Source organism: Chanodichthys erythropterus, chromosome 10, assembly GCF_024489055.1.
Source record: "Chanodichthys erythropterus isolate Z2021 chromosome 10, ASM2448905v1, whole genome shotgun sequence".
Lineage (NCBI taxonomy): Eukaryota > Metazoa > Chordata > Actinopteri > Cypriniformes > Xenocyprididae > Chanodichthys > Chanodichthys erythropterus.
The window spans coordinates 57938951-57955080 of record NC_090230.1 but is presented as its reverse complement, the minus strand read 5'-3'; the positions used below and the strand labels follow the sequence as shown (position 1 = coordinate 57955080).

At 35.6% G+C, this 16130-nt stretch overlaps 1 protein-coding gene across 9 annotated transcripts in view; it reads right to left on the bottom strand.

Moving 5' to 3' along the window:
* LOC137028929 (PALM2-AKAP2 fusion protein) overlaps nucleotides 1–16130 on the bottom strand; it is a 103789-nt gene that overhangs the window by 45027 nt on the left and 42632 nt on the right. For 8 of the 9 annotated variants that reach the window (XM_067398339.1, XM_067398341.1, XM_067398340.1 and 5 more), the window contains exons 7-8: nucleotides 15220–15885; nucleotides 5596–5678 (exon numbers count right to left, since the gene is read on the bottom strand). In XM_067398339.1, the coding sequence (XP_067254440.1) occupies nucleotides 5596–5678; nucleotides 15220–15885 (749 nt within the window). The remainder of the gene's footprint in view (nucleotides 1–5595; nucleotides 5679–15219; nucleotides 15886–16130) is intronic. The other variant, XM_067398348.1, reaches the window with a different exon arrangement.

Genomic DNA, 16130 nt, shown 5'->3' with positions numbered 1-16130 from the left:
ATGCAATTCTGACTTTATAATTCGCAACTGTGAGTTTAAATCTCGCAATTCTGAGAAAAAAAGTCATAATTGCGGGTTTATATCTCACAATTCTGACTTTTTTCTCAAATTACCTTGTTTATTTGTTTATTTAGTGGTGGAAACAAGCTTCCATATAAAAATGCCCTGGATTTGGTTGATGGAGTTTTCTTTTTCTTTTTTCTCTTTTTTTTTTTTTTTTTTTACTGAAATTATGATTATGAAGTCTGCTATTTTAATGTGTGTATTCTGCACAGCCTGTTGTAAATGGACCTGTTGCATCATTATCTGAATACCATTTCCATATGTATTACTACACTGAAAAAAAACCCAAAACATTTACTTAATATTTCTTTTGCAAGTTTTTGCATGCATTTTTTTAAAGTAAATATGGACACATACGGAATTAACTAAGTTATGTAAAATTAACAAATAAAATAAGTAACTTATAGGCCAGTTAAAGTTTGTTGAGTAATTTCCACAGTTGAAGTTTACTTTGCAATACTTTTTTTAAAACAACATAACTAAATTAAGCCATGCAGAACATATAAGTAAATGTAGACACCATATCTACATAATAGAAGTAATGTGGTACCCAGAAACCAAACACAGAGACCTCAATACTTTGTACACAATACATAATAATGTCAACTTTCGTTGGATCATTTTTGAGTATGAATATGTCATATTGAGTAAAAAATGAGCAAAAGATGTCACAAAACAGCAAGTTACTAAACCTAACAACAAAAGTAATGATTAAACGGTGTAAATACAGCTGGAAAACACTGAAAATTCAACCTTATTAAATATTCATGCCCCAATGCATGATGGGAACTAGGAATGCTTCGATCAGGATTTTTGCAGCTGATACCGATTTCAGATTTTTTGTCATCATGATTGGCCGATGCCGATCCTGATCATTCCAGCTTTATATAAGTAATAATTAAGCTCTCTGTTGAATGTCAGTGTTTTTTCCCCAGATACAGTAAGTAATACCACAGACGTTATTTACAGTAATGCTTTAGATTGTTTTAATTGAGAATCAAATAACTAAACATAACAAATATTGCCTTTACAATTAATATTTTAATAGGCCTTTTAAAACAGGGCTTATGCAAAATACTATGGAGCCTAATAATTGGAGCCTAATAAGACTTAAAGGGATAGTTCACCTAAAAATATAATTTCTGTCATCATTTACTAACCTTCAAGTTGTTCCAAACCTCTATGAATTTCTTTCTTCTGCTGAAGAAAGAGGTTTGGAACAGTTTCCCAAACTATACTAACATTACTATAGTTATTATAACACACTATAATTAATGCTTCACCTACATGTCTACTAACTCTCATTAGAGTATTAGTTGAGTATTAGTAGACTGTTAGGGTTAGTAGAGTAAGTTGACATGTAGTTGCAAAGTTACTTATAGTCAGTAGAATGTCTGTTGGGGAGCATCACAATAAAGTGTTAGCAGATATTAAAGCTGAAGTCCGCAATTTTTCCTCTTTGTCGCCATCTCTTGTTTGAAACCTGCAATTGCAGTCATATGCGGAACAGTTCTCTGTACGTGCGTTGTGCCTCGGCACAGCTCGTCAGCGCAGATGAATCTAATGCTTGCTGTCAGTCACCGCACCGGTGTGGATACTGAACTTCAGAATCACAGATTCTACGTCTTGAAAGTATGACCAATATAAGAATTTTCACTGGAAAGTATGATCTAAGTAACATGTCTGCCACTTTTGTTCTGACCAACTGAGGAAAAAAGCATTAGGCCTACAATAAATTGCGCTGACAATGATGATTAAATCTAACACTCGCTTAGCTCGGATCATGCCAAACCGTGCAAATTATTATTACTGTTATACTTTGCTCTCAAATTGTTAATGTTAACAACATCAGCATTGCATGACTGTGTATTTAGTGTTTATTAGCGTTACCTGTAGATTTAAATTTCTGTAGCCACTCCACAGTCCAAAATCTTTTGCTTTTTGACTACAGGTGAATCTCCAGTTGATCAGTGATGATTGTTATTTGGACCTTTCTGAATTACAATCCACCATCAAAATGATAAGTTTGATTATTTCAGCTGCTGTGAGAAAAGGCTATAAATGATCCGCTACCAGCAGCGTCCGACTAGCCTGGACGGGATTTATGGAGGTGATGTAATGACGCACAGAGGAAGTGCTGCATGCTCAAATTTCCCGCGGAAATCCACCATGTCGCTCTTATTAAAAAATATTATTACAAGCTAAACGTTGTGAATCGAGCTAAGATAATGAGATAGTTTTGAACACTGGCTGGTTATGTACTTGCTTAAAATTTGATTTTGGATAATTTTTAACCAAAAAAAGTTACGGACTGCAGCTTTAAACAGAAAATCTACTAATACTCTAGTGAGAGTTGGCTGATATGCACGTGCAGCGTTGCTTATAGTCAACAGAATGTCTAAAGGGGACCATCAAAATAATGTGTAACAGATGTTTGATTCATCGCGGGTTCCCTCATACGTCATACTCCGGACTTCCTTTGCGCCTTTTACACACGTGCACACTTTAAAAATTGAGCTGATTGTTGACACGCTAAAATACATAGATAAAAATGTAGATTTAAATAGAATAAATGAATGTACTGAACATTAGCTTGCCTAAAAACATGATCAATTTAAGTCTGCATGCCATTTAACAAGAAACAGAGCTGCAGTTTCAACCATGTAAGTTTGTGAAGCTGTTTGCGAATGTTCGTTGGAACTATGGTTTCGGGAAATGCCAAATTGATGAACAATGTTGGTAACAACAGAACTTGAGACTACAGTTGGCAAATGATGCTTTAAGGGAAACACATCCCTTTCTTGGTAATCTCTGTCATTCGTTGATCTTTCTGGTTTTCCACACAGTAAATCTGAATCAGTAGAGAACATCTGTGCTAGACTGTGGTGCACTGTAAGCTTTGCCCATGGATCACAGTGGCTCAGGAATGCTGAGTATATGAGATTTTGCATTCAACCTGATTTTTCCCTTTATATTCCATGCACAAAGTGAGCAGATTAACATGTTATTTTAAAATCCAGCTATTTATAGCTATCCAGCTATTTATCCATAGCCCTTTTTAGAAAAAAATGATTAGATAACAGGCATGTTTTTCTGAGAATCCTTCAAATGACATTTCAGTGCCACTCTAATCAATAAACTCCCATCAGTGTTCATCTGCACCTCAAATGCGTGCATCCATCAGACAATGATGAGCTCTACAATCTCTGCCATGCAAACTGATGCTAACTGAACTGCTGAAGTAAACAGGAAATATGCATTTTGCCAGTTGCTACAGAATCACAGTGCATTTGACAGGCACAATTTTGTTCTCTGAACAGATATGCATGATTAATTCTCTTGCAAATAATGTGCCTGTTTCACCTGTACTTTATTTACACAAGACATAGTGACTGATATAATAGGTGCAATCTTACGTGCAATAAAAGAAGAGGTCACCTGCACTGTCTGGGACACATGCAGTGTAATGCTGCAAGGGATATCAGGACCACTGCAGCTGCCTCTTTCAGAGCTCAATGCATTGATTCAAGCTACTCTTATTAATCTTTATAGACAAAACACACATAAATGTGTAGCAGTGTAGAAATACATCAGCTGAATCATGTTATCATGTTATTATTCACATGTTTCTAATGATAAAAAAGGAAGGTTACCTCTCACCAGTGGACAGCATCAAGTGTGTATCAGTTCCTCAGCTGTAGACTGTAAGCTGAAACCGTCACTGTGCGAATATTGTGATACGGAGGAGTCTGTACTGAAGTCAGTGCGATGTAAATGCGTCAGTGCATCACTCTCAGATGCACGCGCTGCTGCAGCAACTTTGACATTGAGCGCTTTAACGCACTGGGCGCTTCTACTAGCGTCCAGCTCGCGCGGAACGTTTAGATCTCTCTCTGCACGTCTCTCTCTCTCTCGCGCGCGCGCGCGCGCGCACAGTATACTGTCTCTCGCTTGCTCGCGTCTTTCTTTCTCTCGTGCTCAGCACGCGCCCGCTGAATAATGAATGACTAAAGCAGCACTGGAGCTGCATGGACGTTTCTCTCTCGTTCTAGTGCAATCAGGAACTAATCACAATGAGTCGAGCGCTTTGCTCGGGTTACAGCTCTCCTATTCAATCTGGCCCCCATCCTGCCTTTGTTTCCACTCTAGCAAACAAAAACGCAGGGGGTCAACAGTGAAATATTGAAAGCCGAGGGCATTTTTTTGCACATTCTCTAGAACAATTAAGTTGTGCAACAATGTCCCGCTGAGGACTCATTAAAGGAAAAGTTACAAGACTTCAAAGAATCTGAAGAATGTCTTCATCACTCATGCTTGGATAATCAAATCATACCTCCTCAGCGATTTATCAAAGGTTTTCAAAAATCACTTTGTAATAACTTTAATCAATGCGTTTTTTTTGCAAATAGCATGAGGGTGAATCTCACAAAAGCGGCCAAGAACATGTCCAGGTCAGATTTGACCCCAGAAATAATACAAAATAAAAGTATTAAATAAATAAATAAATAAACTCTTGGCAAATATTAATGAATAATGTATTACAGTATAGTGAAAAAATAATGAGAGCAAACATTTAGAATAAAAAGTGATCAAATTGCAAATCACAATGTAAACAATATTAATTTCTTACACATATGCTTGATTTCATGCAAAATAGCTTATAATTTATTATTTTCTTATGTTTGATTCTGAGGTGAAATATGAACTAGGCATGTTTTTGTGAGATTCAACCATGATGTTTAACAACAATTCAAATAGAAATTATCATGCATTCATTTTTGAACTACTTATCTGTAATTAAATTTTTTTTTTTTGAATAGTATCTTGAACAGGTATATTATATTGTGTTGAGTTCAGTTACATTAATGTAATCCTAATTAAAATGCTAAAAGATGTGCATCCTTAAAGTTATATTACATTTTTAAGTTCATTTGTATCACTACAGAGGTGATAAATATCAACCTAGATACGAGGGTCTTTGAGTAGTGTCCTGGACAAAGGGGGCTTTGAAATCAAAAACATTGTGAACCACTAGTCACTGTGAGTCACCTCACTAACCACTGATCTAATACCTTCATACTTCATACTAAACTTCATACAATTTTCATACTTTCTTAGTTACTCCCACCAGAGAAGACTCTTATAATTCCTCTTATAATATAATAACCCTAATAATTCTGGGGGAAAAATGCACCAATTTCATGTAGAGGAACACACTGCTGCTATTCAAAACAGATTGTGAAGCTTACCGGTACCCTCATAACTTCTCACTGATCATTTTAACAGCTCATTGAAGTTATAATTACAGCAGAATAAAATACCAGCATCAGGAATTCTGTCCAGATGCAAACAAATCCATTCACATCCTACTACGTAAGGTGTAATGCATTTGAACATTCTGATTAGACTTATAGCTGTTTCCTGGCATTGGTTTATGAAGTTTGAAGTTACAATATAAACCACTTCAGACATACTGAAATACAGTGTATATATTACAGGTGGCCCTGTGAATGTGATCACCATTAGACTTACCAGAGGGTCTGAAGTTCGTGCAGTCGCTGCAGGATACAGTCCATTCTCTGCTGTCAGCAGCACTGATCGCGCCTTTTCACTGCCTGCAACAAAACATCACCCAATCATTCATTTATGAAGCGCATTATTATAACTTACAACCATCCATCCATCTTTCGTTTGTCCTGTGCAGGTTTGCGGGGATTCTGGATTAAAACAACCTCATCTATTTACTGTACTCCTACTACATGGAGTGATGCCAAGATATCAACAAAAAAGAATACAGTTGTACGCCACAATAATGTTGCCCAGTAATGTCTTGTTGAGTGAGTTATAATCAGTGTTGGGGACAGTTTTAAAATTAATGCATTACTCCCTAAAAAAGTAACTAATTGCGTTACTTAGTTACTTTTTATGGAAAGTAATGTGCTATGCTTCTTTGTCTTACCTGGGCTTGGCTTGCTTGCTTGTTTTTTAATAATATTATAAAAAACAAAGTCTTGGCACTTACAATTTCTCTCAACATGCGGACAGGAGAGCTGTCAGTCAACAAATAAGACAGCAAAGTAACTCGCGTTACTCATTTAAAGAAGTAACTCTGATATTTTACTTAAAAGTAATGCATATCTTTACTAGTTACTTGGAAAAAAGTAATCTGATTACATAACTCACATTACTTTCATTACCCCCAACACTGGTTATTTGTGTTCAATTAAAATAAATTGATGCTGTAGTAACACTTCATTTTACAGTGTCCATGTTACTACATGTAATTACTTAGTAATAACATTAAATGATGCATAATTATATGTTATCATTTAGATCAGATGAAGTAATTATTGAGGAGGATGTAAGGTCACAGTGCATGTGTTTATGATAGCAGCCCACACATAGGCTTAGGGTCAAAGGTCAAAATAATGTAGTGGGTTTGAAATGTTAAATATGCTGTCTCACCGTATTCCTGCCACACACACACACACACACACACACACACACACACACACACACACACACACACACACACACACACACACACACACACACACACACACACACACACACACACACACACACACACACACACACACCATGTATGTTAATTATATATTAAATACCTGACATTATAAAGTAGGTCATGAGTCAGTACTTGATTCTTAAAGGGACAGTTCGGCCCAAAATGAAAATTCTGTCATCATTTACTCACCCTAATGTTGTTCCAAATCCATAAGACTTCATCTTTGAAACCCAAATTAAGATATTTTTAATGAAACTTGAGAGATTTTTGTCCCTCCATTGAAAGTCCAGCTAATCAAAACTTAGAAGGTCCAAAAGGGTCTTACAGGTGTTCGAATCCCTATGAATCAAGAGGTTTAATCCAAATCATGTGAAGAGATATGGTCGCTTTATATGATGAACAGATTTAATGTAGGCTTTTATTTAGACTCGCCAAAGTCTTACCGGTTTGGAATGACATGAGGGTAAGTATATGATGACAGAATTTTTATTTTTGGATGAACTATCCCTTTAATGCTATATGTGAGCATGTTTGTTGAAACAGACTCTCTACTAATGGAGGAGCTTTGATAAATAGCTGTGAATGTTGTTAGATAGATATAGTCAGCATCTTCTCTCAGTGTGTGTTCTAGTATATTCTCTCAAAGCCTGTTTGTAAACAGATCAGAGTGTTCAGTACAGTACAGTACAGGCAGATCTGTCCATAACAGATAATAAAAATGATTATTATTATTTTCAATACTAGCCATGATGACAATATCTAGCCCAATGTTCTGTTTTCCTCTCTAAAGCATCAATGATTTTTTTGTAACATTTGTGATAGTTGTGTATGAGAGCCCATTTGTCTTGAACACTGAAGCTGTTTTAGAAAAAGTCCTCCAGGTCATGTAAACTCCTTCACTTGCCTTTTACACTCCATACATGTGAGTTATTTCTATACAGTGGCTTGATATCAAGATCCAGCTTTGCTACTCACAGCTGAGGGACTCTTGATTATGTTTAAAAATATTAAATCTTACATATTTGCAAGGGGTATGTGAACTGCATTTTCAAAGGTTATATCTCATATTTTATACACTGTCAAGAAAAAATATGCAAAAATGGTACCTTTAGGGGTAAAACAGCTTGTCAGTGGCCTTAAAAGGACAACTTTGTATCTTACTCACCCTTAAAAAGTGAAGTTAGTACCTTAGAGTAGTAATATGTACCTTTAAGGTACTACTATGAACTTTTTTCAGGTAAGGTATAACATATCTGCCCCACAGCGACAAGCTGCTGTATCCCTAAATGTATAATGTTTACACAAAGAGTGTATCTTTATTGCTCTGTGTTCCATATTTTGTCTTTCTAGTTTTTTTTTTTTTTTTGAAGAAAAAGAAGATTCCAGTAAATAAGCCTTTTGTCACTTGAATGTTTTATGTAGATGAGGAAAGGATGATATGAGCCAAATATAGCTGTGCTGTTCATTCTTGGAAGGCTCTCTGATTAATAACATTAAGTTGTTATATTGAACATCTTTAATGATTCTCTCAAATCCTCCAGGGAGGTTTGTACCTGTGTGCTTTGAAATTGTTATTATGACAGGTTGTGCTTCAAGTGATTTGTTTTTGAATAAAAAGGGATCTGTTGGGGGATTTGATATTTTTATATTGTATATATTAATATTTATCTGAGTTTCACTACCTGACAAACACAGGGAGCTTTGCACTAACACAACACAATATAGCTATTTTTTTTTATTTATTTACACTGTATACAAAGTGGAAACCTGCAATTGTTAAATGCATATTTCTATCTTATGTACACTCTAAAAAATGCTGGGTTAAAAACAACCCAAGTTGGGTTGAAAATGGACAAACCCAGCGATTGGGTTGTTTTAACCCAGCGGTTGGGTTAAATGTTTGCCCAACCTGCTGGGTAGTTTTATTTAACTCAACTATTATTTAAAAATTGCTATATGGCTAGCTTAAAATGAACCCAAAATAGTTGGGAAATTAAAAACCAGATGCAATTAGAGACAACAATAATAGACAAAAGGTGAATGTTTATTAATAAGCTTTAATATTTGATTTATATAAATGTAATAGTTTAATAGTTTATTAATATAAATTTATTAATAAGCAATTTAATAAATGTTTATTGTTTAATAATTATTAATTGAACATTAGTAAATGTTCATTTCCAACATACTTTGGGTTAATTTTAATTAAGCAATACAGCAATTTTTAAACAATAGTTGAGTTTAATAAAACTACCCAGCAGGTTGGGCAAACATTTAACCCTACCGCTGGGTTAAAACAACCTAATTGCTGGGTTTGTCCATTTTCAGCCCAACTTGGGTTGTTTTTAACCCAGCATTTTTTAGAGTGTAATATATTATAATATCTGAAGGGAAGGCAGCTGAAGGCTTCTGCTCAGGGACAATGTTTATGCAATTTAAAGGTGCCCTAGAATCAATAGTTGAATTTACCTTGGCATAGTTGAACAACAAGAGTTCAGTACATGGAAAAGACATACATTGAGTTTCAAACTCCATTGTTTCCTCCTTCTTATGTAAATCTCATTTGTTTAAAAGACCCCCGAAGAACAGACGAATCTCAACATAACACCGACTTTTAAGTAACAGTCGGGCTCATTAATATGTACGCCCCCAATATTTGCATATGCCAGCTCATGTTCAAGGCATTACACAAGTATTGACGTCTGGATCTGTGCACAGCTGAATCATGGAGCACGCGATTTAAAGGGGCTGCAGCCTGAATCGGTGCATAGTTAATGATGCCCCAAAATAGGCAGTTAAAAAAATTAATAAAAAAAAAATCTATGAGGTATTTTGAGCTGAAACTTCACAGACACATTCAGGGGACACCTTAGATATTACATCTTGTAAAAACTGGTTCTAGGGCACCTTTAACTAATGATTTTACTCAAGTAACTTACAGTTCATTGAGTTAACTGACTTAGTGAGCAGAAATAATGGATCATCCCAAGGTGTAAACCTAAAACTTTTCAGTTACCAGCCCAGATCTTTAACAACTCAGTTATAACACCCCTATAGTATTCAATATGTTACAGTAAACATGAGGCATAGGAGGGTATTAATGCACATTAGTGCCATACATTTTGTGTATTCTAGACAGTGTTAGTGTAATGTCTGCAGGTATACTGTCTGGCAACATTTTATTTTGATAGTCCCCTTTAGACATTGTACTAACTATAAAGTAAAGTAACTATAAAGTAAGTAAACTATAAAGTAACCTACATGTCAACTAACTCTCATTGGATTATAAGTAGACTGTCTGCTTAATATCTGCTGAAACTTTATCTTGATGCTCCTCAACAGACATTCTACTAAGTCATTTTGCAATTATGTCTATTATTCTACTAACCCAAAACTGTCTACTAATACTCTGAGAGTCGTTGCAGTTATTTATAGTTAGTAAAATTTCTAAAGTGGACTATCGAAATAAAGTGTAACCAAATGTTTTTCTAAATGCTGATGTTTAGGGTTTATGAGGGAAGACTTGTCAGTACTTTGTATGTTATGTAATACAGTCCTTCAGAGTAGTGATCATCCAGTCAGGCTGACCATGTTGATTGTCTATATTGAGCCATTTTAAAGGTTATTAGCAGTGGTCAATTAACCATGTACAGTTGGTCAAATAAAACAAGTGTTTTGTTCCAGTTGTGTCAGCTAAAAAACTACAGTAACAGTTTTATCAATGGGTAATTCATTAAAGTAAAATGTTGTGTAAAATGTTTATTTCAGATTTTTCTATTTGCAGGCATTAAATTATATTATATAATGACAATATTGACCACCCTGCTCAGATACAATGCAATAAGCTAAGCAAATAATTTTCACTGAAGATGGAGAAACAAACTAATTTTATCTGATTTTTTTAATTTTAACAGATTTTATTTAATAGCCTATATATTATGCACATAATTAAGACTTTGGTGTGTGAAATGCCTTTTGGTGCTTATTAGAGTATTAAGTCAGCTTAACTAAATGCGAATGACAGAATCAAGTCAGTTTTCCACTAAATACATCCTTGAAACAAGAAAGATTTACCTGTGTATAATAATGATTTGTTTTTGAATGATATTATATTCACTATATTGTGCAAAGATTTAGGGTCAGTATTCTCTTTCTTTCTTTCTAAGATTTTTTTATTCAGTAAGGGCGCATTAAATTGATCAACAGGGACAGTAAACAAAATTCAATGTATTACTGTTTCCACAAAAATATAAAGCAGCACAACTGTTTTCAACATTGAAAATGATCAGAAATTTTTCTTGAGCATAAAAATCAGTCACACTGAAGACTGGAGTAATGATGCTGAAAATTCAGCTTTGATCACATTACATTTTACAATATAGTCACATAGAAAACGGTAATTCTGTTTCACAGTATTACTGTTTTTATACTGTATTTTTGATTAAATAATGCATCCTTGATGAGTATAAAAGTCTTCTTTCAAAAATATCAAAACATCTTACAAACTCCCAAAATTTTCATCAGTAGTGCATGTCCATATACTATCTCCATAATATTGTAAATTGCTTTTTTTTAGGAGGTAAATTAATCTCGTTATAAGGATGTTTAGATATTTTACTGGAAAACAAAGACACATGGCACTCTTCTGCTGTCCAGGAATTTCTAAGGCTACTGATATGATGACTCTTACAAACCTGTAGTGAATTCAGAACTCCTCAGTGGGTGTCAGCTTTAACTGTGAGCGAGGGAACAGATCTGGTGAGGGTTAAACTTGCTGTTCATGCAATCTGTGAAGCGGGGTAGATACATCAGCATATCTCATTCACATCTGGAGAGAGTAGCTCAAGACACAGACCCTACTGGAGTTAGTGCTGCCCAGAAACATGTGTGAGGGATGAGATTATGGATAGGGAAAGTGGTAGTAATGTCCCAATGATGGGAAATTAGTTAGAGAAAGAACCATAGCACAGACACAGGAGGGTAGGCACATTGGAAAAAATGCTGTTTATTGGACTAAGTATACCATACAAAGGATAAATAAATAAATTAAAGCCAATGTTACAGCATCAGTGCTGGCAGTCCATACTGGAGAGAGTGTGTGAGAGAGGAAAAGAATGATATGATACAGAAAAAGAATGTTATAATCATTAAAAAAAGGTAAGCAAAGTGGAACAATTAAAAATTACACTTCAGGATTACAAAAATACAGCAGAATCTCAATTATGAAGCACAGCAGTAATTTCATGGCAGATCAGAGCTCAAATGGGAGTCCAAAACTGAATCGACTGTTTGGCAGTTTGAGGCTGAAAAATCCTGATAGACAACATTGACACTAGCCTTACTATTTTACTCAAACGTGAAATGCTCAACCAGTCTTAAAGACCCCATGTATTAAAAAAAGTCCATTTTTGTAAGCTTCGAGACCATCTATATGCTAGTGTACTCCTAAAGGTAAAAACATTAACATTTACCAGATACATGCATTAAAAATGTGCTGAGCAAAAATATTGATGACTTATTTTGTTCACAGTGGTGTGTGCAACAATAAAATAAAATCCAGTAAAACGAATGAGAGTTTCCTTCCACCTAAATAACACCTGCTCATAGTATGTAGCAAATCACGGTTCTGCTCAAACAAGTTTAATATACCTGGAGAGGTATATTACTGTTACCATTCACCTCAATGGTAGTTACTCGGTTGACGCATGTTCGCAAGTACAGTATGCGACCTGCAGGCTCATGGGAATTCAGTTTTGTACATGTTTTTTTTTTTTTGAGCAAATCACCTGAGCTATCAATTTCCATTGGCTAATTACTCTACGGCTGCAGGAAAATACTACACACTCTTATGTCAGTTTATAAATATTTTAGGTTCTGACAAATTGTTTCCAAATTTGTACAGTTTGTTTACCCACGCCCCACTGATAGTTTGTTTATGGCTGGAACTTTAAGCTTAATGTTTATTTTAAAATAAATCATAAGAATCAAATCATAACTTGTCAGAAACAAGTCGTAACATTCAAGTCGTAACTTTTCTCATGAGATCAGGTTGGTGGTGCAGTTATAGCATCTACCAGCAGGGGCTAATTGTCAAAACTATCCAGTCAGACCCTGACCCCTTGGTTTTGGTGGGCGGTGACTAGCTAGTTAGCCATTAGCTAACTTCTGGCCTAACTTCCTGTTTCAATAGGAAAAAACGTCAACTCATGAAAGGAAACTGTACTCATCAAACCATTTCATGGGGTCTTTAAGCCTAAAAAGGTGAACTGTGATTTGGTTTTGGCACTGATTACAGAATCATTTCATGTACAACCTTAATACACTGCACTTTAAATAAGTTATCTAGCATTTCATAGTATAATGGTATAAAATATAACTTATTTTAGCAATTATTGATTTATCTACATTTTTATTGTAAAATCAATGAATCAAAGATTCACATAAGATCTTGAAGACAAAAAAAAAAACCCAATTCAGCACAAAAAAACAAAACAAACAAAAACCCTACCTTTTAAATGGCATGTTCTATACATGCATAACTATACCTACACTACGTTTATCTAGATTTATCTTCAATTATCTTCGTATTTCAGGTACTTCATGATGTGACTTATGTCTGGAAAAAGGGCAAAAGGACAGTGTTTTATTTCATATCTTTGTTCACTGTGAATATGAGCAGTGATATAGTAAGCTGGCTTTTCATTTCCCCATCTGAGTATCATTTTTACAAAAAACACGATGTGTTATGGCACTGAAACAAGTTCTTCTGTAATGTGGCAAGACTTAGAAAAATGAATACAGAAAACAGCAAGGCAGCTGGTATTAGTGAAAGAAGAAGAATTTACTTAGAAATAACTAAGATATGTCCTTTATGACCACACCGAGAAGCCTTGGGATTTAACAGTATGGTATATAAGTGTGAATATGCAAACAATGTGCATATATTAAATACACTTTCAGGTTTCAACCACTATAGAAATAAATGCGGATTAAACACTCATTTTGAGTGTGATATATGTACATTCTTTATCTACAGGCATATTCTTTATCTACAGGCATATTATAAAGCACAGAGATATGCAATATCTCTGTGATTTATGAATAAAAAGCAGTAGCTATTCACGTACAATAGTTCAGACCATAGTAATGTTTCTTATATATTTCTTTTACAAAGTACTTGACCTGTCATTTTACATCAAATATAAGTAATGCCTAGGTTGATGCATTCTTTGAATTTGAGTGTCAATTAATGTTTTTTAATTAAAGATTTATGTGCTGGTGATATGTTTGTACAAATCATAGCGAATTTGTGGTTTGCTCTTTCAAAAAAATAGCAAATGGATCTAAATATATTTAGCACCTTGTTTACTTTCATAGTGCATTTAATCTAGAGTCTGTATTTGTCACACCAGAGCTTTTCACTCTCTGAGAGGTTTATTTGCACACATGGCAGTACTGAGCAGATCTGCTTGATATTGTTTTGTGTTCTGAGCAGCTGTTTGAACGATTCAGCTGATCTGATAGCAGTTGAATTTGAAACCTTTTTTCTAGTAAGTCTGTTTAATATTCAGTGCCTTTTTTTGCAGTTGAAAACACAAAAATCCTATCATATATGAGTATACAGAGGCACAGAAAGGCAAACGTCTTTCAATGAGATCAGTTTGCATAAGGAAGTAAGCATATGTACATTGTCTCTATTTTTGTTGGGAAAAATAAATCTGGATCTGTAACCAAAAATATGTTTGATAACCAACGCTTGTGGTATTTGTTAAGTAATTTGAAGGCTTTGTAAGGCTACTTAATAATAGTCAAACATCCTCATGTTATATGGATCTACCTTTGTGTCTCCAAAATATAGACATTATGGACAATATTTTTGTAAAATCAATGCTACACCATTGTATGAAGTTATTATCCAATCTTATATTGGACTCCTTGTTGAAGTTTTCTATTTAATTTCTGTACATTTACATACTATTGTTTTTTTGGCTTTTTCATCTATATTCCATCTCAAAGGATATATTACAATAAATAATAATAATAATAAAAAATACTGGGGTAATAACTTTATAACGTTTTTCACATACACTCCTAAAAATTAAGGTTCCAAAAGGTTTTTTTTTGCAGTGATGCCATAGAAGAACCATTTTTGGTTCCCCAAATAACCTTTCAGTGATCAGTTCTATAAAGAACCTTTCTATGTGTGTGTGTGAAGAACATTTAAACATTTAAAGAACCCCTTTTCACTATGAATAATATTTTGTGTAATGGAAAGATTCAATGGATAGTAAAGGTTCTACATGGATCCATTAATGCCAATAAAGAACCTTTATTTTTTAAGAGTGTATGATATGCTATCAGCCAATGCCCAGTATTAAAATGTTCTTTCACTATGCTGTTCAAGTTGTATAACCTTACGCCAAGAGAACCAGACAATCTGTGGAAAATAGGTCAGAAAGAATGAGAAGTGTACTTCTCTCACGTCACAGAGGTGGAGTTGCTGTTAGTAACAAGGTGAGATTTGTTTTTAAGGAAGGCAGAGCCTTGGTGAATGTGCTCCAGAAAAGAGAAGTTGCGGGAGAAAGGTCACATGACAGCACAGCACTGGCAGCGTTTTTTCTTTTCAATACCTGTGGTTGGCAGTTCCTTGGTCGAGCTTTCATCTTTGCCTTCTGAAGACAGTTCAGTGGTATCGGACAGAGGCCGGCCCGACACGAGGTCAGCGGCGTTGCCGTCGATGGTGGAGATATCAGTGACGGTCTTCTCCCGAAGAGATTTCTCATCGTCCTCATCAATAAGGACAATCTCGGCCTTGATGGTGCCATCAAAGCCAAGCAGCTTCTTGGATTCATCTTCGTCCTCTATGCTGTGGTAGCCCATGAAGATCATGGTTACTGGTTTGTCTGCTGAGGCCTTTGGAGTCTCTGTGACCTCACCTTCATAGCCTTTGCTAGGGGTTTGTTTTTTGTCTTGCTTGGCCTCTTTGGTGTTCAACTGTCCTCCCATTGGCTGTGGCTCAGCTGGTGTGACAGTGACTCGGCCTCTGTCACCTCGTTGTTGGGTCTGGCCGACTTGCTGCATCAGTTCGTCCACCTGGCCGGGACTCCAGGGGTGCGTGCCATTCTCCAGTGTAGTAGATCCCCCAGAATGCACCTCATAGATCACTTTGCGGCCGTCGTCGTAGACTTTGACGCCCCTCTGGTGAGCTTCCTGTGGGCTGACTGCTGAGGCTGAGAGGATCTTGGTGGCACCCGTTTTCCGGTCCTTTTCAACATTGATCTCCATGGCGTATAATGCTTGGGGAAGAGTGCAGACGGTTGTGGGTTAATGTCTACTCAGTGTGGCCTATCATGCATTACTGAAATGTGGCATGCTTATTATTATTGGGTTTTTCAGTGATGTCACTATGTCCATGCAATACCCATACAGTCTCATAAATCTGCATTAAAATCAGAACCAAAAAACAAATTCAACCTACCCTTTGCACTGTTATTACGCTGTTGCCAGTAACCGCTGTATGCTGATGTAAGCTTAGTGGATG